Source organism: Nycticebus coucang, chromosome 2, assembly GCF_027406575.1.
Source record: "Nycticebus coucang isolate mNycCou1 chromosome 2, mNycCou1.pri, whole genome shotgun sequence".
Classification (NCBI taxonomy): domain Eukaryota; kingdom Metazoa; phylum Chordata; class Mammalia; order Primates; family Lorisidae; genus Nycticebus; species Nycticebus coucang.
In genome coordinates, this window is record NC_069781.1 from 165,986,135 (window position 1) to 166,009,606 (window position 23,472).

Sequence of the window (23,472 nt, forward strand, 5' to 3'; positions counted from 1 at the left end):
AAAGGAAAAGATATGAGGTCTAGGCTGGGCATGGTGGCTCACACCTGTAATCCTAGCACTCTGGGAGGTTGAGGCGGCTGCATTGCCTAAGCTCAAGAGCTTGAGACCAGCCTGAGCAAGAGGGAGACCCCATCCCTAAAAAATAGCCAGGCATTGTGGTGGGCTGCTGTAGTTCCAGCTCCTTGGGAGGCTAAGGCCAGAGAATTGCTTGAGACCAAGAGTTTGAGGCTGCTGTGAGAGCTATGATGCCACAGCACTCTACTGACAGTGACAAATGACACTGTCTCAAAAAAAAAAAAGGGTCTAGCTGTGTTCCTCAGGCTGATCTCAAACTGTAACCTCAAATGATCCTCCCACTTTGGCCTCCCAAAGTGCTAGGAGTACAGGTGTAAGCGATTAATGGGCTTAAGCGATTCTCTTGCCTCAGCCTCTCAAGTAGCTGGGACTACAGGCACCCGCCACAACACCCAGCTATTTTTTTGTTGTGGCAGTTGTCATTGTTTTAGCTGGCCGGGGCTGGTTTTGAATCTGCCAGCCTCAGTGCATGTGGCCAGCACTATAACAACCTGTAGGATTTTTTTTTTTTTTGTAGAGACAGAGTCTCACTGTACCGCCCTCAGGTAGAGTGCCGTGGCGTCACACGGCTCACAGCAACCTCTAACTGTTGGGCTTAACGCGATTCTCTTGCCTCAGCCTCCTGAGCAGCTGGGACTACAGGCGCCCACCACAATGCCCGGCTATTTTTTTGTTGCAGTTTGGCCAGGGCTGGGTTTGAACCTGCCACCCTCAGCATATGGGGCCGGCGCCCTACTACTGAGCCACAGGCGCCGCTAACCTGTAGGATTTTTTAAAACCAGAATTCCAGCATTCTTTCCAGTTTTCAGTTAAGAAGTAGCAAAGGACAAGTGCATGGAGCTCTTGGCTGGCTCACGCATGTGCATGCAGTCAGGCCTCCCAGGGCGGTACAACTCAGCCAGACTCAATTCCTTGGGCTGAATGTTGTCGTTTCAGGCTGTTCGAGCACGACGTCTCCAGGGGGCCACACTACCCCCTACCAGAGTTGTTTCAATGGACATGTATCTTTTTAGAAATTGTAAGTATAATAGAAAATCTCTTTGAAAAACAATGAGTCTTCAGCATAGCTTGTCATTCCTGATAGCATACATTCAAATTGTCCATGATATACCCTGCGTGACTCCATTAAATATAAAACCTTTAACAGCAGAAGCCAGTTCTCAACTACTGAACTTCTGCAGCTCCTTTTCAGCTCCTGGGCTGTCATTGCTCCATCCCCTGCTGCCCAGGTCACCAAAATACCTCTGAGCCCCCTGGTCAGGAACTTGTCTTTGAAAGCCATCTGAGACAGGCAGATCACTGCAGCATCACTGAACATAACTTGGCCCACCTCAGCCTGTGCTTACTCAGAGCAGGCAGGGCTGACTCCTGCGCTGCGGTATTTCTTGAGCACCCACAGAGTGCCATGCTATCCAGAACACAGGCTCAAACAAGCTGAAGGCCTCTCACTGAGTCACTCACTATCACTTAATAGAGGCTGAGTCCCATGTGTTCAGTTGGTCTCAGATCAGGTTTGTTTTGTGGCTACCACCCTGACCCCAGCAGTCACCTGTCTAGCTCCATGTGCCTGTCCTGATATTTGCTCCTCGGCAGCCATTGCCTGCCCCACTCATGGGGCACAGGGACTGACCCACAGTGTTGCCAAGGCTTCTGGAGGCTCTCTTGGGGGCAGCCCCAGTCTTCGGCAGCCACTTTGTATGCCTACTCTCCCAGTCATTTTAAAGGGAAAAATCCCAACAAATGAGTTTCTGTCATTCTGTTCAGGTTGCCATGGCAGATTTGGCAATGTGAATGTCCACTGAGTGCTGTGCACAGGTACTGTTGTGGGCACTTCTCTTAAACATTTAAATCTTAGAGCAATGCTAAGTGGAGGATATTTCCCCAGGTTGCTACTGTTGGGTTTCTACTTTTTTTTCTTTTGAGACACGGTCTCACTTTGTACCTTGGGTAGAGTATGATGGCATCATCATAGTTCCCAGAAACCTCAAACTCTTGGTGTCAAGCAACGCTCTTGCCTCAGTCTCCCAAGTAGCTGAGCCTACAGGCGCCCACCACCATGCCGGACTGGTTTTTAATTTTTCTTTATTTTTTTTTAATTTTTCTTTATTTTTGTTATGTGTTATTTTTTGAGTCAGAGTCTCACTTTGTTGCTCTGGGTAGAGTGCCATGGCGTCATAGTCGGGAGCAACCTCAAACTCTTGAGCTCAAGAGATTCTCTTAACTCAGCCTCCCGAGTAGCTACAACTACGGGCACCTGCCACAAGACCGGGCTATTTTTTTTTAAAGGGATGGGGTCTCGCTCTTACCCAGTATGGTCTTGAACTCCTGAGCTCAAGAAATCCACCCACCTCAGCCCCTCAGAGTGCTAGGATTATTTTATTTATTTTTTGAGACAGAGGCTCAAGCCGTCGCCCTGGGTAGAGTGCCGTGGCATCCAGCTCACAGCAACCTTGGTGTTGGGAGATATCAGGCACGCCTTGCTACAGAGTCTTTTGCGGACACCTGGTTCACCTCCCGCTTGGGCTTTGTGGGGACCGGCCAGGGTGGGCTGCGGGGATCCCCGGGCGGGCAGCGCCCCCTGGTGTTGACGTCAGGGACTGCGGGGCGCGGTGGAAGTCCGGGGTGAGGACCGCTAGAGGCGCGGGACACGCGCGACCCTCGCGGCCACACTACTCCCCAGCCTCGTGACTACCTGGCAGAGAAACTCCTGCTCGACGGGGCGAGGGGCATTGCTCCATTCCCGGCAGAGACTACCCTGGCAGAGAAACTCCTGCGCGAGACGAGCCGGGGAGGGGCCGGGCCGAGGGCGGCCGGGCAGGAAGCAGCGCGTACCTTCCGCCGCCGGAGGAGCAGGTGGCTGCAGTGCAGCCCGGGGCCCAGGCTTCCTGTGTGCGCGCCGGTGGGCTACTGTTTCCCGCCCCGGAGCGAGTTGGGCCGCCCCGGCCCGGCCCCATGGCCCAGACCCCCGACGGAATCTCCTGTGAGCTCCGAGGTAAGCTCTGGCTATTCCTACATACTTGGCTGGGAGGGATCCTCACGGTCCCCAAAACTAGAGGCTCACCCAGAGCCCCGCAGGCCTCGGCCAGAGGGTCTCTCCGCTCCTCCAGAGGGCCAGCGCCCCCAGATCCACTCCTCTCCTAACTGGCTGCCATAACTGAGCCCTGGGGCCTCAGCCTGGCACAGACTGTAGGCACAAGTTGCCTCCGTGAGAGGACTAAAGTCACCCAGAAGGCTGCCCTTCCACAGGCGAGATCACCAGGTTCCTGTGGCCAAAGGAGGTGGAACTGCTGCTGAAAACCTGGCTACCCTATGAGGGTGCTGAGCCGAGTTATGTCCTGGTATGATGGGCAGGGGCCAGAGCCTGGGAGGCAGATGGGCCCAGGAGAAAGAGCCTCCAGCCCTGCCTGGAATATCAGACTCTACCTCTCCTCAGGTGCTGCTACGATGGAGAGCCTATCTGCTCCATACCTGCCTCCCCCTGAGGGTGAGTCCCAGGGATTGGCCACTACCCGGCTTTCCCTCTAGCAGCTACCTTGGTGAGAGGTTACATCTGCAGAGCCTTGGTCCTTGCCAGTATGGGCTCTGCCTTTCCACCAGCCCTGGGCTCCCAGCAGTAGACAGGAGTGGCAGGTCCCGCTCCAGGGTACACAAAGGCCTGGGCTCCTGTGAGGGTGCAGCTCAGACCTTGGTTCCAGCTGATCTAGATACTCCCTAGGTGGACTGCACCTTCAGCTACCTGGAGGTCCAGGCCATGGCGCTGCAGGAGACACCCCCTCAGGTAAGACATCTAGGCAGCCAGGTCTTCTTTCTGTCATCACCTACCCCTGCACATGGAGCCAAGGCCCAGTGGCTCTCCCTCCCCAGGTCACTTTTGAGCTGGAGTCCCTGCCTGAGCTGGTCCTGGAGTTTCCTGATGTGGCTGCCCTGGAACAGCTGGCCCAGCATGTGGCTGCAGCCATCAAGAAGGTCTTCCCTCGCTCAACTCTTAGGTGAGGCCTGCTAATTTCAAGGGCCTGGCAAGGGAGGAAGGCAGCGGGCAGATGCTCCCAATGGGCACAAATGGGCCACTCCTCATCCCAGGATGAGAAGTCCCTTGCCCTTTCTCCTTTGCCCCCTCCATAGGAAGCTATTCCGGAGGCCCACACCCTCCTCAATACTGGCTCGGCTGGAGAGCAGCAGCCCCTCAGAGTCCAGCTGTAGTCCCTGCGGTAAGGGCCAAGGCAGGGCCCATAGCCCTTCCATGGAGTTGGGAGGCTCTCACACTGAAAAGGGTCACAGCTACCACCCAGCCTGGGTCTGTTCTTCCTTCATCTCACCTTTTGTCTCTCTCCTTCCCTCTGTCACACCCCTGTCACCTCCCCAGGTGGCTTCTTGGAGACTTACGAGGCTCTGTGTGACTACAATGGCTTCCCTTTCCGAGAAGAGATTCAGTGGGTGAGGGTGGGGCCCTCTCTGGGGGGCTCTGGAGACATCGATCCCTTATGTGTGCTGAGCCCTTTCCTACGCCTTGTGGCCCCAAGCGAATTGCAGACACTTTCTTCTCATCCAGGATGTGGACACCATCTACCACCGTCAGGGCTGCCGCCATTTCAGCCTAGGAGACTTCAGCCACCTTGGCAGTCGGTACATGGCCTGCCTAGAATGGGAGAGGAGGAATATTCCAGGACCCTCTCCATAGAGGGTATGCTGGACCTAGGACCTGGCTGGAGGGCCCTGAGCTCTGTCCCTGCCCATTCCACCACCCAGGGACCTGGCCTTAAGTGTAGCTGCCCTGTCCTACAACCTGTGGTTCCGGTGTCTCTCCTGTGTGGACATGAAGCTGGTGAGGGCTAGGGGCAGGGAGGGGCCTGGGGCACAAGCACCAAGGTGCAGCCCACTAAGCCACCATCTTCTGGTTCTCAGAGTCTCGAGGTCTCAGAACAGATTCTGCACATGATGAGTCAGTCTTCCCACCTGGAGGAGCTGGTGCTGGAGACTTGTGGCCTGAGGGGGTGAGGGGGGAGTCTGAGGGCTTGTGACTGGAGGCTGGTAGCCCAAAAGGGGTCAGGAATCCAAGGTCAGAGTCTCACTCCTGGGGTCTGGTCTCCAGAGACTTTGTCCGGAGACTAGCCCAAGCGCTCTCAGGACACTCAAGCTCTGGGTTGCGGGAGCTCAGCCTGGCAGGGAATGTGCTGGATGACAGAGGTATGGCTGAGTCTGGGGAAGGGAACCTCAGGGGCTGGTGGCTGGAGAAGGTGAGACTCACATGGCTGCTGCCATCCCCCAGGCATCATGGCACTCAGCAGACACCTAGAGCATCGTCCAGGAGCCCTGAGGAGACTCAGTCTAGCACAGACAGGGTTGACACCTCGAGGTAGGTGGGATGAGGGAGTTGGAGGGGGAGGTGGGTCTGACTGACTGCTGAGCTGCTCCCATCCCCCACCAGGAATGAGGGCTCTGGGCCGGGCACTGGCTGGCAATGCTGCCTTTGACTCTGCCCTGACCCACCTAGACCTTTCTGGGAACCCTGGGGCCCTGGTGGCCTCCGAGGACAGTGGGGTGAGTGACTTTCTTCAGGGTTGAGCTTGGGCTGGCCGCAGGCAGTGTGATATTAGGAAGCCCATGTAAGTGAGCCCTGACTCCCTTTCCACTCTGTCCTCCCTCTAGGGCCTCTATAGTTTCCTGAGCCGTCCTAATGTTCTGACCTTCCTGAATCTGGCAGGCACCGATGCGGCCCTGGACACTGTGAGGGGGTGGTCAGTTGGGGGGATGATGGGCAGGGTGGAGCGGCTGAGTAGGGCCGACTGGAGGGCAGGGCATGGTGAGAGGGGTGTAGCCCTGCAGGCTCCTCCTGCACCTGTAGCCAATACCCTCTTTCCTCAGCTCTTCGCGGCGCTGTCCCGCGGCTGCTGTGCCAGCCTCACCCACCTCGATGCTTCGAGGAATGTCTTCTCCCGCACGTAAGGGGGACCTCTCAGGGCGGGGATTGGATGCTGGGAGCCGCCTCCCTGTGCCCGCAAGCCTACTTCCCCACGCCCCACCAGGAAGTCCCGGGCTGCGCCAGCCTCCCTGCAGCAATTCCTCAGCCACTCGGGGACGCTGCGGCATCTGAGCCTGGCGGGCTGCAAGCTGCCGCCAGACGCGCTCAGGTCAGTCTCTACACGTGGTCACTCCCATGCGTGGGGGGTCACCACCCAAGCCAGGCTTCCCGTGTCTTCCGGATCCTGTCACACCCACAGCCTTCCCCCCAGTCCGGCCCGGTCTTTCTGGTTTTCGTTCGTACCCTAGAGCTCCCTTTCCCAGCTCCCGCCACCCCCTGTGACATCCCTCCTAGGGCCCTATTGGATGGCCTGGCTCTCAACACGCACCTCCGCGACTTGCACTTGGACCTCAGTGCTTGTGAGGTGAGCGCCCAGCCTGGGATGTGCACGCGCGATGGGCCCACACCTTGGAAGGTGGGCTGGGAGGCGGGAGAGCCTGGTGGTTGGCCGCCTGCCCCAGCCCACCTGTGTCCTGAGTGGGCCCCACCTTCTACCTCCAGCTGCGCTCCGCTGGCGCCCAGGTGATACAAGACTTAGTGTGTGACGCAGGCTCCGTCAGCTCCCTGGATCTGGCTGATAATGGTCAGGCCGCTCGGGATCTCACCTTCCCATTATCTGCCCGATTCCCGGCCCGCCCCCCCAACCCCGCAACCTCGCCTTGTTCGTGACCCGAGTCACCCCCAGGCTTTGGCTCGGACATGGTGACTCTGGTGCTGGCCATTGGAAGGAGCCGGTCCCTGAGACATGTAGCTCTTGGAAGGAACTTCAATGTCCGGTGCAAGTGAGCCTCCACCCTACTCTTGGGCTTCCCACTCCACACCCCACGACCCCGGTCCCCACCCCACGACCCCGGTCCCCACCCCACAACAGCAACCCCTGCCTACAGGGAGACCCTGGATGACGTCCTGCACCGGATTGTCCAGCTTATGCAGGATGACGACTGTGTGAGTTCACCTTGTGATCCAAAGGCAACAGACCCTTCTGATTCTTGCTCCCTCAAACCCTGTGGCCTGTCCTTTTTGCTGACCCTTTCCAACCATCAAAGACTTCCTTTTAACTACCAGCCTCTGCAGTCTCTGTCCGTGTCTGAGTCTCGGCTGAAGCTGGGCGCCAGCGTCCTACTCCGGGCCCTGGGCACTAATCCTAACCTTACAGCCCTGGATATCAGCGGCAACGGCATGGGGGATGTGGGCGCCAAGATGCTGGCCAAGGCGCTGCGGGTCAACACGAGGCTCCGGTGGGCGTGGTCAGAGGGGGTGGGACGAAGGGGGAGGGGCGTGCTGGGCTAAAGGGCGGGGCTAATGGAACCTGCTGGCGGGCGAGGCGAATGGATGAGGCCAGTAGGTGGGATGTGGCCTTTCGGAGCTCCATCCTCGACTGAAGCCCGCCCTGGCCCAGGTCTGTGGTCTGGGACCGGAACCACACTTCTGCTCTGGGCCTGCTGGACGTGGCGCAGGCAATGGAACAGAACCACAGCCTGAAGGCCATGCCTCTGCCACTGAACGACGTGGCCCAGGCACATCGCAGCCGCCCGGAACTGACAGCACGTGCAGTCCATCAGGTGGGCGTCCTCGCTTCTCCCCGGCTCCTCTCTGCACTGTGGTTCCACCCTCTGCTGTTTCTCAATATACCTTGTCCCCAGATCCAAGCCTATCTCTTGAGGAACAACCGCGCAGACCCTGCCTCTTCGGACCACGTGTCGAACCTTCAGCCAAGGAGTCTGGTTTCAGACCCCTCAGAGCAGGTCAGTGACCCCTCCCCTACCTTGATTACTCACAGGAGGTAGGGCGTGGGAAAAGCTATGGCACCTGTTTGCCTCTCAGAGTCTGAGGGTCTGATTTTCCAGGGACCAGGGTGCCTGAGTCCTGTTGTGCCAAAGTTCCTCTCCTTAGTCTGTAGACAACCAACCACTCCTGAAACAGCTCCCCAGATGACACCTGTCTGCTTTACTTTAAGTATGTAAACAGGCTCTCTTATTAAAGACAGAGATTTTTTTTTTTTCGTAGAGACAGAGTTTCACTTTATGGCCCTCGGTAGAGTGCCGTGGCCTCACCCAGCTCACAGCAACCTCCAACTCCTGGGTTTAAACGATTCTCTTGCCTCAGCCTCCCGAGTAGCTGGGACTACAGGCGCCCACCACAACGCCCGGCTATTTTTTGGTTGCAGTTTGGCCGGGGCCGGGTTTGAACCCGCCACCCTCAGTATATGGGGCCGGCGCCCTACCGACTGAGCCACAGGCGCCGTCCAAAACCAGAGATATTTAAAACTCCTCCCACAATTTTCCCCTCCACTCCCTTACCTGTTGAAGATATTTCTATTTCTCCATTCCCAAGTCCCACTTCTCTCCTAAGCTCCAGAACCCAGACATCTTTTTTAAAAATATAATTTCAGATTAATATGAGGGTACAAACCATTAGGTTATATAATTTACACATGAAAGGTTAGAGTTGTAGCTGTGTCCTACACCCAGGGAATGTGCCTTATTTCCATGCATAGTACCCATTGGGTGTGAAGTTACTGAGCCACCTCCACTCTTCTCTCTTCTTGATTTGAGATTTTGTCTTACATGGGTCTGTGACTGTTAATCTCCTAATTTCAAACTGATATTGAGTACATGAGATGCTTGTTTTTCAATCTTGTGGTATTTTACTTAGGAGAATATTCTCCAAATCCATCCAGGTTTTACAAAGGATGCGAAATCTCCATCTTCTTATGGCTGAATACTACTCCCTCATATACATATACCACAGTTTATTAATCTATTCATGTGTTGATGGGCACAAGGGTTGTTTTCCCAACTTTGTAATTGTGAACTGAGATATTAGGGAAATTTGAGTGCAAATGTCCCTCTGGTAAAATGTCTTTTTTTTTAAGTGTCTTACTTTCTTTCCCCTAGTAGAGTGCTGTGGCATCACAGCTCACAGCAACCTCAAACTTTTGGGCTTAAGAGATTCTCTTGCATCAGCCTTCCAAGTAGCTGGGACTACAGGTGCCTGCCATAACGCCCAGCTATTTTTTTTTTTTTTTGGTTATTGTTGTTATTATTGTTTAGCAGGCCCTGGTTGGGTTTGAACCCACCAGCCCCGGTGCATGTGGCTGGCGCCCTAACCACTGAGCTACAGGCACTGAGCCAAAATGTCTTTTTTTCATTAGAGTAAATGCTTATAGTGGGATTGCAGGGTCAAATGGAAGGTCTACTTTTAGTTCTTTGAGGAATCTCCATCCATACTTCTTTCCCTTTCTCTCTCTTTTTTTTTTTGTACAGAGTCTCATTCTGTCACCCTGGGTAGAGTGCTTTGGCATCATCATAGCTCACAGCCACCTCAAACTCTTGGGCTCTAGCGATCCTCTTGCCTCAGCCCCATCCTCATCCCCAAGTAGCTGGAACTACAGGCACTTGCCACAATGCCCACTTAGTTTTTGTTTTCATTTTGTTTTGTTTTTTGAGACAGAGTCTTACTTTGTTGCCCTTGGTAGAGTGCTGTGGCATCACACAGCTCACAGCAACCTCCAACTCTTGGGCTTAGGCGATTCCCTTGTATCAGCTTCCCGAGTAGCTGGAACTATAGGTGCCCGCCACAATGCCTGGCTATTTTTTTTTTTTTTTTTTTTTTTGTAGAGACAGAGTCTCACTTTATGGCCCTCGGTAGAGTGCCGTGGCATCACACAGCTCACAGCAACCTCCAACTCCTGGGCTTAAGCGATTCTCTTGCCTCAGCCTCCCGAGTAGCTGGGACTACAGGCGCCCGCCACAACGCCCAGCTATTTTTTGGTTGCAGGGGCCGGGTTTGAACCTGCCACCCTCGGTATATGGGGCCAGCGCCTTACCGACTGAGCCACAGGCGCCACCTGCCTGGCTATTTTTTTGTTGCAGTTTGTCTGGGCTGGGTTTGAACCTGCCACCCTCGGTATATGGGGCTAGCGCCCAGCCCACTGAGCCACAGGTGCCACCCAAGCCCAGCTATTTGTTTGTTTGTTTGTTTTTTAGCCCAGCTAGTTTTTTTCTAATACTTTTTGGTAGAGACAGGGTCTTGCTCTTGCTCAGGCTGGTCTTGAACTCCAGAGCTCAACCCATCCACCTCAGCTTTCCAAAGTGTTAGGATTACAGGCTTGAGTCACCACGCCCGGCTTTCTTTTCTTTTTCTTTTTCTTTTTTTTAGAGACAGAGTCTCACTTTGTCGTCCCTGGTAGAGTGCTGTGGCATCACAGCTCACAACAACCTCCAACTCTTGGGCTTAGGCGATTCCCTTGCCTCAGCCTCCGGAGTAGCTGGGACTACAGGTGCCCACCACAACGCCTGGCTATTTTTTAGAGAAGGGGGTCTTGCTGTCACTCAGGTTGGTCTTGAACTCATGAACTCAAGCTATCCACCGGCTTCAGCCTCCCAGAGTGCTGGGATTACAGGCGTGAGCCACCGTGCCCGGTCCAATTTTTTCATGTCTTTATTGACCATTCTTCTGTCCTCGTGAGAAAAGTTTCTATTCATGTCTTTTGCCCAGTTTTTAATGGGGTTGTTTGCTTTTTTTCTTGTTGATATTGGTGAGTTCACTGTAGATTCTGGTGATTAGCCCTTTGTTGGATGTGTAGCAGGCAAATATCTTCTCCCATTCTGAAGGTTGTTTTTTTGGTTTATAGATTGTGTCCTTAGCTGTGCAAAAACTTTTTAACCTAAGGTCCATTTATTTATTTTTGTTGCTGCTGCAGTTGCCTGTGGGGTCATAAATTCTTTCTCTAGGCCAGTAAGATCAAGAGTTTTCCCATACTGGCTTGGCGCCCATAGCTCAGTGGTTAGGGTGTTGGCCACACATACCAGGGCTGGCGGGTTCGAAGCTGGCCTGGTCCTACTAAAACAACAGTGACAACTACAACCCAAAAATAGCAGGGCCTTGTGGCAGGCGCCTGTAGTCCCAGCTACTTGGGAGGCTAAGGCAAGAGAATCACTTAAGCCCAGGAGTTTGAGGTTGTTGTGAGCTGTGATGCCACGACACTCTACCAAGGGCAGCATGGTGAGACTCTGTCTCAAAAAAAAAAAAAAAAAAGAGTTTTCCCATACTATCTTTGAGGGTTTTTATAGTTTTGTGCCTTCTATTTGGGTTTTTAATCCATCACAAATTAATTTTTGAAAGTGGTAAGAGCTGTGGGTCCACAGCACTCTTACCACTCTCTTAACATGTGGCTAACCTTCCAGCACCATTTAGTAATAGGGATTCTTTTCCCCAGTGAATACTTCTGTTTGCTTTCTCAAAGATTAGATTGGCTATATGAGGCTGGTTTCATCTCTGGATTCTCTATTCTTTTCCAGACATGTATGTCTCTATTTTTATGCCAATACCATGCTGTTTTGATCACTACAGACTAGAATTGCATTGGCTGTTTGGTTTTTTTCTCAGAACCCAGACATCCTGCAGGGCTTCACACTCTACATATCTTCAAGTGATCTCAGCATTTCCCATAAACCCTATTCTTTACCCTGGAGCTCAGACAATCTCCCTGATGCCCACAGCTACCAAATGCTATGGACAGAGGTTTGGGCATTCTTCTACATCACTCCTGGTCACAGTGGAACCCTCACAGCCCTCCTTGGTCCTGCCTCTAGACCAACTCTCAAACGTGCCCCTCCCCCACCCCACCTCCAGATATCCCTTGCTCCTTCTGGTCCTTCCTCCTTTGCCACTTCCTCCCATTTCTTGCCACCCCCTGGTCCATCCTCTATATAGATAGTGTACAGACTAAGCTTCTAAAGCAGAGACAAGACTTACAGCTCCTTTCCTTCCTAGTCTGGGGATTAAGAAGTATATACAGGGTGGCTATTAAGTTCATATTCAATTTAAATTGCACATGAACTTAATGACCACCCTGTATAATGTCCCTAAAATGAACCAAAGGAAGAGACACTGCTCTCTCTCTGTGAACAGATAGAGTTCTTAAGTAGCTGGTCTCATAGTGCCAGCTTCAGGATGTCACTCGCCCTGTCAGACCCTGGGAGGAAGATGGGCAGGGTCAATGTGACTGCTAGGGGACCAGGCTGAGACTGATTCCTGCTGCCCCTCAGGAAGTGAACGAACTATGTCAGTCGGTGCAGGAGCACATGGAGCTGCTGGGCTGTGGGGCTGGGCCCCAGGGTGAAGCTGCTGTCCACCAGGCTGAGGATGCCATCCAAAATGCCAACTTCTCTCTCAGTGTAAGCATGCCCCCTCCCACATGAGGACTGTCCCCTACGTAATCTGATCAATGGAAACTCCTTTTCTTCCTTTGCCCTCAGATTCTCCCCATTCTGTATGAGGCTGGGAGCTCCCCAAGCCATCACTGGCAGCTTCGGCAGAAGCTGGAGGGTCTCCTTGGACAGGTGGGTGAAGTCTGCCGCCAAGACATCCAGGTGAGATGGTTTTCCTGCCCCAGCCCCACTTCCATGTGCCAGGCTTGACCCACATCACTTAAGCCTGACTGTGATAGCCCGAGTTAACATTCTGTAGGGGTAAGAGTCTCAAGGCAAGTGTCCTGGGCCCTAGCCACAGACTCACCATGCTCTGATCATTGCTCAGGACTTCACTCAGGTCACACTGGACACAACAAGGAGCCTCTGCCCACAGATACTGCAGGGATCTGGCTGGAGGGAGCAGCTAGAGGGGGCCCTGGTGGGCTCCAGGGGCTTCCCAGAGCTGCTGCCAGAACAGCTGCTACACAATGCCTTCACTAGGCTCAGGTATACTGGATGGAGCTGGTTTGGGCAGGGCTGGGCAGAGCCAAGCCAGCCATTAACCTTTGTTCTCTCCTACCCTCAGGGACATGCGGCTGTCAGTCACAGGGACCTTGGCAGAGAGCATTGTAGCTCAGGCTCTGGCAGCTCTGAGTGCAGCTCGGGACCGGCTGGTGAGGGGGAGCTGTGTGTGTGTGTGTACACCAACACACAGTATCATGGCTGTCTTGCATGGGCTCTGCAATGTCTTCTGGGGTCATGTAGCCCAAGGCTATTTCTGGGTTCCCTTAGCACCAATGGGATCATGGCTGAGGCCCTGTCTGCCCATCTTTGGCTGCCTGGTATTGCAGGTTGAGAGTCTGGCTCAGCAGGCAGCAGTGGCAATGCCCTCTACTCTGCCCACACTGGATGGAGGTGAGCCTATCCCCCTTGGGCCTGGGGAATTGGAAGGTTTTGTCTTCCCTGAGAAGGAGGAGGAGGATGTGGAGAAGGAAAAAAAGAAGGAGAAGGTAAGTGATCCCAGAACTCTGGGCCCAGAATTTTAATTGTTTTCTTCTTGCTCTGGAGTGTAGATGGTGAAATGCATCTCTTCTGGGGTTGTGCTCCCCTACTCCAGGCTGAGTTTGTGCCCTCCCCACCAGGATGACAGTCCTTCTGGGAAATGGCCTGAACCCAGACACGGTTTTCACCTGGTCTCATCCATTCACAGTAAGTCAGGGCCTTGGAGTAAAGGAACCTGGACACATTCACCCTTGCCCCAGACACTCTCTAACCCTTCTCTGGGCCAAGCTAGGCCCCCTGTGCAACTTGCAAAGCTGAGGTCTGCTGTGGTCAGCATGGCGCAGGACCTGAGCGGACTACAGCCAGGACACCTCCGCTCGCCTCCCCCGCCCCTTTCCCTGCCCCCAGAACGCGCATGCTTGGCAGCCGCGCGCGCTCGGGGCCGCGCTCAGCACCACGGACAGCGGCGGGGGGGAGGGGCAGGGGGCGGGCGGTGTAGCCGGGCCCCTCCCCGCACCCTGGGCGGGTCCCCCGCCGCCCTAGCGCCTCCGCCACCACCTTCCCGGGCTGGCGCTCGCGCTCTTCTGGTGCTCTCCCCCCAGGTGCTGCTGAGGAACCGGAGCCCGAGGTGGCGGCTCCGGGGGAAGATGCGGAGCCGCAGGCGGGGCCTTCCGCACGCGGCTCTCCGAGCCCTGCCGCCCCTGGCCCCCCGGCCGGCGCGCTGCCTCGCATGGACCTGCCACCCGCCGGACAGCCCCTGCACCATCCAACCCGGGCCCGGCCGCGGCCGCGCCGCCAATACCACCACCGTCCGCCGCCGGGGGGCCCGCAGGTGAGCGTCCACCCCCCATTCTAGAATATGTGGGACTGGGGGCTGTGGATGGCCCGGCCGCTCCTCAAGGGTGATGGCGGTCAGGCGAGGTGGGTTGTGAGGGCACAAGGCCATCTGGTGGTGCTGCTGTGGTCACATCCTGGCTTCTTCCTGGCTATTCCACACCCCAGGTTATGCCCATGCGGAGCTATGGGTGTGTGGGTTTTCTTCAGGGTGCGCCTGGGTGTAGGACACTGCCATGGGTGGCCCATTGCATCGGTGTTTGGGTGACAGAGGGTTGTCCGTCTTGCCCTGCCTTCCCCAGGGTTACTGAAAGATGCTGGGCAGCCGGGCTGTGGTGGGAACAATCCTGTGTCCACCGCACATCCAGCGGGTGTGTGTGTGGAGAGATGTGGCTGGGTACTGACTGGGCAGGGGGCACTGGTGGAACAGGAGTGGGGGGAGTGAAAGGGGAGCAGGCTTGAAGCCCCCCAGAGGGTCTGACGCAGCAGCCAGCGCCACTGAGCCAGCAGCACGCAGGGTGGAGTGGGGGTGGGGTATGGGGTACTGCAGGGAACTGTTTGGAGCAGAAGGGGTGGCAGGTGGGAACGAGAGACCCTGGGGGCTAGTGGGTGCCAGCCTGCTGGTGACCAGGTGGTTCAGAGCATGGAGGATACTGTGGGACAAGAACGGTGTGGGCTGGGTGTGAGCCGAAGCTAGCAGCGGGTGATGGAGTGTGGGAAATCCAGCATCTTTGCCCAGCAGCTAGACAGCAGGAGGGCTTTTATATGCAGCCCTCTAAGGTCACCCCAGCTCCAGGATCCTGGAGTCACCTAGGCCAAGCTGCTGTACAGGGACAGGGGGAGAAGCCACAGTTGCATTCAGCCCTGACCCCATGGTGTCCCTCAGGTGCCCCCAGCCTTGCCGCAGGAAGGGAATGGGCTCAGTGCCCGCGTGGACGAGGGCGTGGAGGAATTCTTCTCCAAAAGGCTGATCCAGCAGGATCGCCTGTGAGTGAGGGGCAGTTGCAGGGGGTGGGAGAGGGTGGGATGCCCCGTGGCCTTTCTTACTCATTGCTGGTTATCTCCACAGCTGGGCCCCGGAGGAGGACCCGGCCACTGAAGGGGGTACTGCTCCTGTGCCCCGTACCCTGCGAAAGAAGCTGGGCACACTTTTTGCCTTCAAGAAACCTCGTTCAACACGGGGCCCACGGCCTGATCTAGAGACCAGCCCTGTGGCAGCTCCCCGCATCCGGAAAACCACACTTGGTGACCTGCTGCGGCCACCAACCCGTCCCAGCCGTAGTGAGGAGCCTGGTGGGGCTGAGGGAGGCACCAGCAGCCCTGATGCTGCCCGCAGGAGTCGGCCTCGCTACACAAGGGATAGCAAGGCCTACTCCATGATCCTGCTACCTGCTGAGGAGGAGGAAGCAACACTGGGTACCAGACCTGACAAGGTAGGCCTAGTGAAGAGGGGGTGAGGACTCTTCTAGAAGCCAGAGCAGTAGGCTCTCTCCTACTCAGGCTTCTCTGTCCTAGCGGCGGCCCCTGGAGCGGGGAGACACAGAGCTGGCCCCATCCTTTGAACAGCGGGTACAAGTGATGCTGCAGAGGATAGGAGTAAGCCGAGGCAGTGGGAGTGCGGAAGGCAAGAGGAAGCAAGTAAGTTGGGGGGACACAAGTGTAAAGTGAGGGGGCAGGTCGCACGTGGCAGTCTGTGGGTGACGTAGGTGACGAGAAGGGAGGAGATTCATGGCACATAGTTCTATTCCCTCCCCTCAAAATCATCAGATTCAGATTCAACCTTTCTCTTGGCTTCTGCCCACTGGTAATGCCTCCTTGGACCTGGTAAAGTCCTTCCTCTGCAGGCCTAACAGGAATCTGACCTTGTCACCTGTACTTTAGACAGTGTCTTAGGATGAAGCCCCTGAAGGACTTGCTGTTCAGACTCTTAACCCTACTTCAAACTGTATGGTGTCTCAGCCCTGGTCATCATAATAACTCTCACTGCCCTCTTCCCTTGGATACAAATCATGGGTCACACCAGGTTCCTCCTCAGCCATCTCGGAAGTTCCCTGTGGGCCTTTCTTGACTCCCTTCCATGGCCACCCTGCTGTTACTCTCTGATCACAATCTCCACTAAGAACCACAGCCCTATGTACCATCCATTTGATAGCTTTTGAGGAAAAACACATATGAAGCGAGACCGAGCCTGAATTTAGAAACATTAAAATGTGGGAAGTGCATCACAGAATTAGGAAATCACATTATCTATATGTCTATGAATGTGCGGGCATATGGATGTTTCCGTGTGCCAGCTGTCCACCAGCCCAGACTGAGTTCTAAGAGTTTGCCATTTTCCTACCCAGTGTACTATGGGCTTTCTGTTGGGTTATAAGAACAAGAATGTTCTTGTCAGGGCGGTGCCTGTGGCTCAAAGGAGTAGGGTGCCAGCCCCATATACCAGAGGTGGCGGGTTCAAACCCAGCCCTGGCCAAAAAGAAAACAAAAAAAAAACTGCAAGAATGTTCTTGTCTTTTTGGACAAGGCTGGTAGGAGGGTCATTGGAATCTGATTGCCCTGTTTCCTACAGAGCAAAGATGGCGAGATCAAGAAAGCTGGCTCAGATGGTAAGTGGAACCCTGGAGTAGGGCCATACATTTTGAAAGAGAGGGGTGTCTCCTACTAGTCCCCAAGGTACTTGCTCTTCAGGGGGAGGAGAGAGAGAGAGGGGAGGTTTTCTTTCCTCTCATCTCCAAGTCTGGTGCCTGAGTCCCCAGTTCCGCCTTGCAGGTGACATCATGGACAGTTCCACAGAGGCCCCTCCCATTTCAATCAAGTCCCGTACCCACTCCGTATCTGCCGGTGAGTGAAGGCCACTATGTGTTGGGGTGAGGTGCAGGGAAAGGTGGGAGGGGGTCAGATCATTGTTCAAACCCATCTCCAAAGCCTGGTCTTGGTCATGGCTGACACTCTTCTTCCTGCAGACCCCACATGTAGACCTGGCCCAGGTGGTCAGGGGCCTGAGTCCACCACCTGGAAGACACTGGGGCAGCAGCTGAATGCAGAGATCAGGGGCCGTGGTTGGGGCCAACAGGATGGCCCAGGGCCCCCTTCCCCTTGTGAAAGCCCAAGCCCCCGAAGAGCCAGCCCTTCCCCAGATAGTCTGGGCCTCCCAGAAGAGCCCTGCTTGGGTCCCAGGGATGAAGGTAGGTAGGCACCTGAGATTCCTTACGCCAGTCCTGGGCTAGAGACTGGAGGAATCTCTTCTGGGAACATGGTCCCTCTGAGGACCCGGAAGGTGGGAGGCAAGGGCTAGAGTGGGGACAGCCACTGGGACCGTCCCCTGATATACTGGCCTCCCCCAGATGGCCAGCTGAGGCCGCGGCCTCTCTCGGCTGGGCGACGAGCAGTGTCTGTGCATGAGGATCAGCTCCAGGCCCCTGCTGGTGAGGGAGAAACCTCCACGTGTGCTTGAGTGCAGGAAGAAAAGGGGGAGGGTGGGCTTCCAGGGCTTCTTACATAGCTTGGGTCTTTGAAGGGGGCCACCAGTGGTGTGAGGGCTTGAAAAATTGGACCCACATGCCGGAGGTGCCAGGTTCAAACCCAGCCCCGGCCAAAAACCACAAACAAAAAAAAAAAAAGAAAAAGAAAAATTGGACCCAGAAGGCCAGACACAAGGGTTTGACAATAAGCCCCTCCTACTAGCCCTGGTTCCACCTCCCAAGGAGCAATGGTGTCGGGGATGAGAGGATGCAGGTGATAGGGGACACCTTGAAGGTAGGGGATAGGGATGGCCAGAAAGCAAGCCCTTAGCAAATTACCAAACTTTTTATGTTCCTTAGAACGGCCCCTGCGACTACAGCGCTCCCCCGTCCTCAAACGCAGACCGAAGCTCGAGGCACCCCCATCCCCAAGCCTAGGTAAGAGGAGGATTAGGGACACTTGGGATAGGTGGCAAGAATACTTAGCCCAGCCATGATCAACCCTCTCTCCTTCTCCCCTCACAGGATCTGGTCTTGGAACTGAGTCTCTGCCCCCACAGCCCACAGAGCCCGCCAGCCCTGAGCGGAGCCCACCCTCCCCAGCCACAGACCAAAGAGGCGGCGGCCCCAACCCCTGATCTTGTCCTGCCGCATGAGATTATTTTATTAAAAAACTGAAAGGAAACAGAGTGTGTAGCACTATTTGTCCACTCTCAAGTATGGATATGTGTGCACATCCTCCAGTGTGCCCGCATGACCCTCACACCTCAGTCAGCTCAGATACTGGCTGTGGCTCCATCAGCAAGTGCAAGGCCCAGGCTATGAGCTGGGGAGGAAGCCTGGGAAGAAACCATGGCTGCAGGTCAATGTAGCCAGGGGCTGGTGACCAACAGAATGCAGCAGCCCCAGGCACTCACCTAGCAGCTTGGACCTGGGTGCAGAGGGATGTGCAGGGTGGCTCATACTCATACTGGAAGGCAGAACCATCACGATGCCTCTTTGGGGGGTCCTGAAAGGGGTGTGCTGTCTGGGAAGGGACTAACAAGGACCCTCAGCCCCATCCAAGTCTACCCCTGCTCCCCTCCCAGCTCTACCCCAGGCCTTTCCCATTCTGTTCTCTAGTTGTAGAGGGACTATGCTTACCCAGACAGGGTAAAGGTCCTGGGGGCAGTAGTCCCTGGGGGCAGTAGTCCTTGGAGGAGGCTGCCTGTTTTTGGAGGGCAACCCCAGCTCCTTGAACTCCAAGATAGGTTTCTGGGCCCTGGTTATATGGGCTGGGTGTGAACTGGGGACACGGCCAAGGGGCAAGAGACTGGGGGTGCAGCTCTGGAATGAGGAGCTGCATGAACTGCTGGGGTGTGAGGGGGCTGGGGCTGGGCAGATGGCTGATAGAGGCTGGAAGCTGCCTTTCTGTCCAGGGTCTGGAACAGCCATGGACAGGGAAGACAGAAGACTGATGCTGGTACCACTTTCCTCTGTTGGCATGTGGCTGGATAAGGCAGGGGTTCCTGAGAAGAAAGGGCTTCCCTGTGAGCACAGTCCACTCAGCTCAGACAGCTGAGTAGCCTGGGAGCCTGGGCAGGACTGCAGGGACTGTGCACCATTTCATAGCACCCTGGAAACCTGACTGAAAGCAATGGCCTCAGCACCACCTTACCTGAGGAATTGGGTGAGGAAGAAGGAGAGATCAGGGTCAGAGATAGGTCCTGCAGAGCTGGCTCCGGTGGGGGCAGCTCAGGGCCTGGGGGTTCAGGAAAGGCTTATCAGCACTGTGGACGTTGGGCCTCAGGTATTCCTCACCCCACTTCTCAGTCCTCCTTACCATGTGCCCTCTGACCAGGGGTCAGAGAACTCAGAATTAGCTGGTCATTCTCAGATATGTGCAGTAATAAGCTGGGAACAGTGTAAACAGCTTCTCCCTGTGGGACATGAACTCTCAACCTGGACCTTGCCCAACACTTCACCCTGACATCTCCCAAGGAAAGCCCCAGACTGACCGTGGCCCCGCAGCGAAAGGCAGCCCAGCGGGTGAGAGGGGCTGCAGTGCAAGGGCCTGCTAGTTGCAGGCAGCTCTCAGCCAGGTGCATTAGCGCCCCCTGATGCTCCTGGTCCTCCCGCACCTCATCCAGAAGCTGGGATAGTGATAAGCCTGGGGGCAGGGAATGGGTTTTAATTTCAAAGAGAAGGAAGGGTAGGGTAAAGGGTAGGAAAGCAGAGGTTAAGATTAGAGAGATCACTCTATAGGAAATTAGGGCCACTAGTCAATCTCTACCAGTACCTGCATTGGGGGAGGTGGACTCTGAAAGGTGCTCCCTACAGGAACAGAGTAGATGGGCCTCAGGAGCCATTCTGAGGCCTATCTACCCAGATTTGCCATCCCCTAAGCAGACATACTGGCCTCAGAACCCAATCCCAGACTCACTCAAGGCAGTCATAGAGCTTTCTCTGAACATCCGAGTCCTGGTTGCTGGAGAAAAAGAAGAGCGTAGTAGGGGGTCATGTGATCTGAGGCCCAAAACATCCCACCCTAAAGGCCTATGCCAAAGCTAGCGGTGGGAAGGGGGGGTTGGTGAGAGCTGTTGGAGGGTGGAGACATCACTTACCAACCAGACACCCGTACTCGGGGATGCTCTGTGGGCAGCAGACTGAAACGGTCCACCTGGAGGTAGAACTCTGCAGGCTGGAGGAATGAGTTCAGGGGCGGATCTCAGGAGCTGACACGAAGAGCCAGGCCCAGTAGCCAGCCCATGCCAGCCTCACCACTCACCGCGCCGCCTTCAGCGACCTGGATGCGCACCCCGCAATCCCGCAGCAGCAGCAGTCGGCCTTCTGTCCCGCAGAAGCCGAATTCCTTCTCCTCCCTGTAGTGAGCACGACTCTCTTAACTCATCCCGCTGGAACATAAGCGCCACCCGCCTGAGGCACAAGCCTCTCCCCTTCCTAGTACTCAAACCTCCCGGAGTCCCGCGGTGCCTCTCTCACCAGTCCGAAGTGTCGAAGGCCTCCTGCGTCACCAAGCATCGGATACTGTGGGTGCCATCAGAGACAAGCAGCATTGCCCCGATGTCGGACGCGTCAGGGGCGCCGGACTGGTCTGGGGCCTCGGCCTCCTGCAGGACCTGATAGAGGAGACCGGCGTCAACCCCACCACCCAAGGCCTCTACCTCGGTCTCCCGGCCCTGGGTGGGTACTCACCTCGAGTAGCTGCCCGGGCCGTGGATTTGAGAGTGTGTCTAACCCCAGAATCAGTTCTCGAATCCAGGGCCGCAGGACAAGGCTCCCGGCGCTTGCCATATCCCGCGGTTGTACCCAGCTAACATTGGTGGCCCGGCTTCTCCGCGGGCGTCGCTGCCCCGCCTTTGGTCGGAAGAGGAAGCGCGTGACGGTTGGGCGGGACTTGACGTTGCGGCCCCGCCCATGAGCGCGCGCACGCACAAGAACATTCTGGCAGGGCGCTGGCGTGCAAGAGATCTGCCGGGTGGGCTGGGTCCTGTCCGGTTTACTCTTACAGAGCATCGCTCTGAGCAGCTGCTCTGCTGTTTAGGCAGTTCGTCATCCTGCGGGATCGGGAAGGAAGGGAGCAAGGGCTGGTCCAGATAGAGAGGGATCGAGGACCAGAGGCTGCGGTCGAGTGTGGCCGGAGCGAGTTGGCTCGAAGTCACTTAAGCGCCGCGTAACCCCGAGGGGCTCAGCAAACATTTATCATGACTGAGTTTTCTTATCTTGTAAGGCCAGTGGGAATAACAGCACGTATCGATCAATAAATGTCACTTCCTCTATCTCCCTCGGATTGGCCAAGTCCCTCCACCCCCGGACTCCGGGAAAGCGCGGATCATAGCGTAATGACGTAAGAGCTGAGGAAGACTTCTCCACCCTCATCTCTGTTTCCTAGGAAACGTGGACTCCGCGGTCCACTTTACGTCGCTGCCCTCTTGACGTCATGGTCTGGATGGGGGGGCGGGACTAGTGCTACCATCAGGGGCGGGGCGGCACCGGCGGTCCGGCGGGGCTGTGCACCTGCGCCTCAGCCGGCAGGCTAGTGCTTGTCCCTCCGCCCGCCGGGCCCCGCCATGGCCAGGCCGCAGAGGACTCCGGCGCGCAGTCCCGATAGCATTGTCGAGGTGAAGAGCAAAGTAAGGGCTCCTCCGACCCCGGCCCCGGCCTTGGCCCTAGGCGCTCCCAATTCCCTCTTCCCTTCCTGGCTCCTTGATCCCCACTACCTCTTTCCTCCATCCTCCGGATCCCATTCTCCTCTTCTACTCACCTTCCCTCATCCATCATTCTTCTTTCCTCTGCTGGCCTCCAGAGTCCCTCTGTGGACTGGGTACCTGGAGGGCGGGGAGAAGACCTTGGTTAGAGTCCCTTGTACTGGAACTGAGGTCTGGGATTAAGGCTGAAGCTTTTGCAGCTGCCCTTTTCTCCTACCTCTGACAGCCTTGGACCTGTGGTGAGAAAAGGATACAGGTTCTGTCCTGACTCCTCCTTTTCCCCCATCTCTGGTCTCCAGTTTGACGCTGAGTTCCGACGCTTCGCGCTACCCCGCGCTTCCGTGAGCGGCTTCCAGGAGTTCTCGCGGTTGCTGCGTGCTGTGCACCAAATTCCAGGCCTGGACGTGCTACTTGGCTATACGGATGCTCACGGCGACCTGCTGCCCCTCACAAACGACGACAGCCTGCACCGGGCCCTGGCCAGTGGGCCCCCGCCACTGCGCCTACTGGTGCAGAAGCGGGGTGAGAAGGATGGGGTACAGTGGGCAACCTCTGTGGGATAAGGTGACAGGGCAGGTCTACATGGGTTAGTTTATATGCAGGGTGCCCAAGCTTCACCCTCTGCATTCCTTGCCCTTGGCCTGACCTCCAAGTGGTAGGACATAGGTACAGTGTCCCCTTAAAGGGCCCAAGCGGGAGAGAAGGGTCTCTGATCTCAGCACATCCCCTCTCCTACAGCAGCAGCTGACTCCAGCGGCCTGGCTTTTGCCTCCAACTCTCTCCAGCGTCGTAAGAAAGGGCTCCTACTGAGGCCAGTGGCACCTCTGCGCACCCGGCCACCCCTGCTAATCAGCTTGCCCCAAGATTTCCGCCAAGTTTCCTCAGTCATAGACGTGGACCTACTGCCTGAGACCCACCGACGAGTGAGGCTGCACAAGCATGGTTCAGACCGCCCCTTGGGCTTCTATATCCGAGATGGCATGAGTGTGCGTGTGGCTCCCCAGGGCCTGGAGCGGGTTCCAGGCATCTTTATATCCCGCTTGGTACGTGGGGGCCTGGCTGAGAGTACAGGGCTGCTGGCAGTTAGTGATGAGATCCTTGAGGTCAATGGCATTGAGGTGGCTGGGAAGACCTTGGACCAAGTGACAGATATGATGGTGGCCAACAGCCATAACCTCATCGTCACTGTCAAGCCTGCCAACCAGCGCAATAATGTGGTGCGTGGGGCATCCGGGCATCGCATAAGGCCTCCCTCTGCAGGGCCTGGGCCTGCTGAGCCTGACAGCGATGAAGACAGCAGCGACCTGGTCACTGAAAACCGACAGCCTTCCTGTCCCAATGGGCTGTCTCAGGAGTCTCCATACTGGGACCTACATCCTAGCTGTCTACCTCCTGGTGCCCACAGCTCTATGCCTTCCCTGGATGACCAGGAGCAGGCCAATTCGGGCTGGGGGAATAGCATGCGAGGAGACAGTAGTGGCTTCAGCCTCTGACAGGCAAGGATGCAGCCCTTTGCCATTCCAGCCTGCTGGGACATGGCAGGAACTTCATGGGGGTTTTTAGCTTGCTCACAGAGATCTCTCACCCTGGGAAACATTAAAGGTTTTCTATAAATGCAGTTATGGTACTTCTGTTGAAGCCCCCACCTCTTCTGACCCTGCAAGCTTGCCTTCTGC

The 23,472-nt window shown here is 55.9% G+C and overlaps 3 protein-coding genes across 7 annotated transcripts; 2 read left to right on the forward strand and 1 right to left on the reverse strand.

Moving 5' to 3' along the window:
* Positions 1-2,691: 2,691 nt before the first annotated feature.
* Positions 2,692-18,273, forward strand: CARMIL2 (capping protein regulator and myosin 1 linker 2). 3 transcript variants are annotated; one of them, XM_053603978.1, is made up of 38 exons: positions 2,692-3,067; positions 3,322-3,413; positions 3,509-3,559; positions 3,791-3,853; positions 3,940-4,064; positions 4,198-4,283; positions 4,439-4,509; positions 4,625-4,698; positions 4,822-4,897; positions 4,978-5,066; positions 5,165-5,259; positions 5,342-5,428; positions 5,501-5,613; positions 5,722-6,014; positions 6,099-6,203; positions 6,389-6,458; positions 6,596-6,677; positions 6,780-6,876; positions 6,982-7,039; positions 7,160-7,332; positions 7,494-7,656; positions 7,738-7,839; positions 12,148-12,276; positions 12,358-12,471; positions 12,638-12,798; positions 12,878-12,965; positions 13,143-13,301; positions 13,434-13,500; positions 13,896-14,125; positions 15,014-15,114; positions 15,197-15,560; positions 15,643-15,765; positions 16,697-16,733; positions 16,897-16,968; positions 17,091-17,312; positions 17,472-17,552; positions 17,949-18,026; positions 18,114-18,273. In XM_053603978.1, exons 1-38 carry the CDS (start codon positions 3,028-3,030, stop codon positions 18,224-18,226), a joined length of 4,344 nt encoding a protein of 1,447 aa, XP_053459953.1. In that variant the 5' UTR covers positions 2,692-3,027; the 3' UTR covers positions 18,227-18,273. The 3 variants fall into 3 exon arrangements, with proteins under 3 accessions (XP_053459953.1, XP_053459964.1, XP_053459944.1); XM_053603989.1 differs by lacking the exon at positions 17,472-17,552 and having other exon boundaries at positions 5,722-5,799; positions 5,938-6,014; XM_053603969.1 differs by having other exon boundaries at positions 5,722-5,799; positions 5,938-6,014; positions 6,982-7,332; positions 12,878-13,301; positions 13,899-14,125.
* On the reverse strand, positions 18,227-22,127 carry ACD (ACD shelterin complex subunit and telomerase recruitment factor). Its single transcript, XM_053604066.1, has 14 exons — positions 22,014-22,127; positions 21,853-21,916; positions 20,784-21,145; positions 20,571-20,707; positions 20,356-20,449; positions 20,192-20,268; positions 20,011-20,055; positions 19,867-19,901; positions 19,586-19,737; positions 19,411-19,507; positions 19,246-19,329; positions 18,732-19,096; positions 18,506-18,597; positions 18,227-18,427 (listed from the first exon to the last, which is right to left on the reverse strand). Exons 3-14 carry the CDS (start codon positions 21,102-21,104, stop codon positions 18,349-18,351), a joined length of 1,578 nt encoding a protein of 525 aa, XP_053460041.1. The 5' UTR covers positions 21,105-21,145; positions 21,853-21,916; positions 22,014-22,127; the 3' UTR covers positions 18,227-18,348.
* On the forward strand, positions 21,442-23,411 carry PARD6A (par-6 family cell polarity regulator alpha). 3 transcript variants are annotated; one of them, XM_053604147.1, is made up of 3 exons: positions 21,442-21,721; positions 22,096-22,318; positions 22,535-23,411. In XM_053604147.1, the coding sequence occupies exons 1-3, from the start codon at positions 21,659-21,661 to the stop codon at positions 23,287-23,289; spliced, it is 1,041 nt and encodes a 346-aa protein (XP_053460122.1). In that variant the 5' UTR covers positions 21,442-21,658; the 3' UTR covers positions 23,290-23,411. The 3 variants fall into 3 exon arrangements, with proteins under 3 accessions (XP_053460122.1, XP_053460133.1, XP_053460139.1); XM_053604158.1 differs by having other exon boundaries at positions 22,538-23,411; XM_053604164.1 differs by having other exon boundaries at positions 21,442-21,709.
* Positions 23,412-23,472: the final 61 nt, after the last annotated feature.